The sequence below is a fragment of the Lepus europaeus genome, chromosome 20, assembly GCF_033115175.1.
Source record: "Lepus europaeus isolate LE1 chromosome 20, mLepTim1.pri, whole genome shotgun sequence".
Taxonomy (NCBI): Eukaryota; Metazoa; Chordata; class Mammalia; order Lagomorpha; family Leporidae; genus Lepus; species Lepus europaeus.
The window spans coordinates 10656279-10658127 of record NC_084846.1 but is presented as its reverse complement, the minus strand read 5'-3'; the positions used below and the strand labels follow the sequence as shown (position 1 = coordinate 10658127).

The 1849-nt window shown below is 45.2% G+C and overlaps 1 protein-coding gene across 1 annotated transcript; it reads left to right on the top strand.

Annotated features, from left to right (window-relative positions):
• The first annotated feature begins 453 nt into the window (after positions 1–453).
• Positions 454–1383, top strand: LOC133749016 (olfactory receptor 7A5-like). Its single transcript, XM_062178103.1, has one exon. The coding sequence runs from the start codon at positions 454–456 to the stop codon at positions 1381–1383; it is 930 nt and encodes a 309-aa protein (XP_062034087.1).
• Positions 1384–1849: the final 466 nt, after the last annotated feature.

The window sequence follows — 1849 nt, the reverse complement described above, 5'->3', positions numbered from 1 at the left end:
GGTTTCACTAAAAGTAGAACATGGATCCAATTAAGAGGAGGAAAAAAATACAGTGGTAATGGAGCAGAGGTCCACAGACAAGGGGGGATATTTATTGTTTATTTTTGTTCATTTCCATTCTGTTTACAGAGAGACAGATACAGAAAGACATAAGGAGAGACATCTCCCACGTGCTGGTTCATGTTTCAATTGCATGGAACCTGACTAATTGGATAACCGCCTGCTGCCTCTCAGGGAAGAGCTGGGCAGGAACCCTAGCAGAATCAAGTAGAAATCCTACTCACAGATGCTAAGAGGCAGTCCTCTAAACAGACCCAGGACCATGCACAAAATACAGAAATCCATTCTCTGGCTTCTAAATATATACTGTAGCATTCATTTGTAAGAGGAAGAATTCTGTGTATTAAATGTTGTCTTGCTATTTTTCACTAAGCTGGTGGTCATCATAACCAAATGGAACGAAGCAATGGAACACAGCTCTCAGAATTCCTTCTACTGGGATTCTCAGAGGACCCAGCACTGCAGCCCCTCATATTTGATCTCTTCCTCACCATGTACCTGGTCACTGTGGCTGGGAACCTGCTCATCATCCTGGCTATCCTCTCAGACCCCCACCTCCACACGCCCATGTACTTCTTCCTCTCCAACCTGTCCTTGGTGGACATCTGCTTCACCTCCACCACCGTCCCCAAGATGCTGGTGAACCTCCAGATGCAGAGCAAAGCCATCAGCTATGCAGGCTGCATCACCCAGATGTTCTTCTTCATGCTATTTGCAGAAATGGACAATTTTATCCTGGCTGTTATGGCCTATGATAGATTTGTGGCCATCTGTCACCCTCTGCACTACATGGTAATCATGAACCCCCAGCTCTGTGTGCAGCTGGTCCTGGTGTGCTGGAGCATCAGTGTCCTGCATGCCTTGTTGCACAGCCTCCTGGTGCTGCAGCTGTCCTTCTGTGTACCCCTGGAAATCCCCCATTTCTTCTGTGAATTGAATCAGGTGATCCACAGTGCCTGCTCTGACACCTTTCTTAACAATGTGGTCATGTATTTTACAGTTACGCTGTTGGGTGGAGGTCCCCTGGCTGGGATCCTTTACTCCTACTCTAAGATCGTCTCCTCCATCTGTGCAATTTCTTCTGATCAGGGGAAGAATAAGGCATTTTCCACCTGTGCCTCTCACCTCTCTGTCGTCTGCTTATTTTATTGCACAGGACTCGCTGTGTACTTCAGTTATCCTATTACCCAAAACCCACAATCAAATGCAAGGGCTTCAGTGATGTACACTGTGGTCACCCCCATGCTGAACCCCTTCATTTACAGTCTGAGGAATGAAGACATAAAGAGGGCCCTGAAGAGGTCTCTAGGAGAGAAATCATAAATGTGCAATTGTTTTGGAGCTGAACAAGAGCCAAGGATTGTAGGGATCAAAGCCTCAGAGTTGGAAATTCCTGCTGTTGGATCTGATTGTGAAAGTAGAATTTCCTCCTCTGTTTATTTGCTGGATCTCTATCACATTGATTTCAACCTCTCTGTGCATTTTAAACAACTCACATAAAAAGTCATCTGGGGTCCTCAGTATCCCACAGGTTTTCCCTTAGATGTTTTCCTATTTTCCCACATAGGATTAGAAGTGTTTGCATATTCCCATTTGTCTTATGGGCCAGTAAGGATGTCTTAGGAGTACTTTTTTCCTACCTGATATACATTGTACTGAGTAGCATTTTTTTTTTGACAGTCAGAGTGGACATTGAGAGAGAGAGAGTGACAGAGATAAAGGTTTTCCTTTTACCATTAGTTCACCTTCCAATGGCCGCTGTGGCTGGTGCACCACACTGATCCAAAGC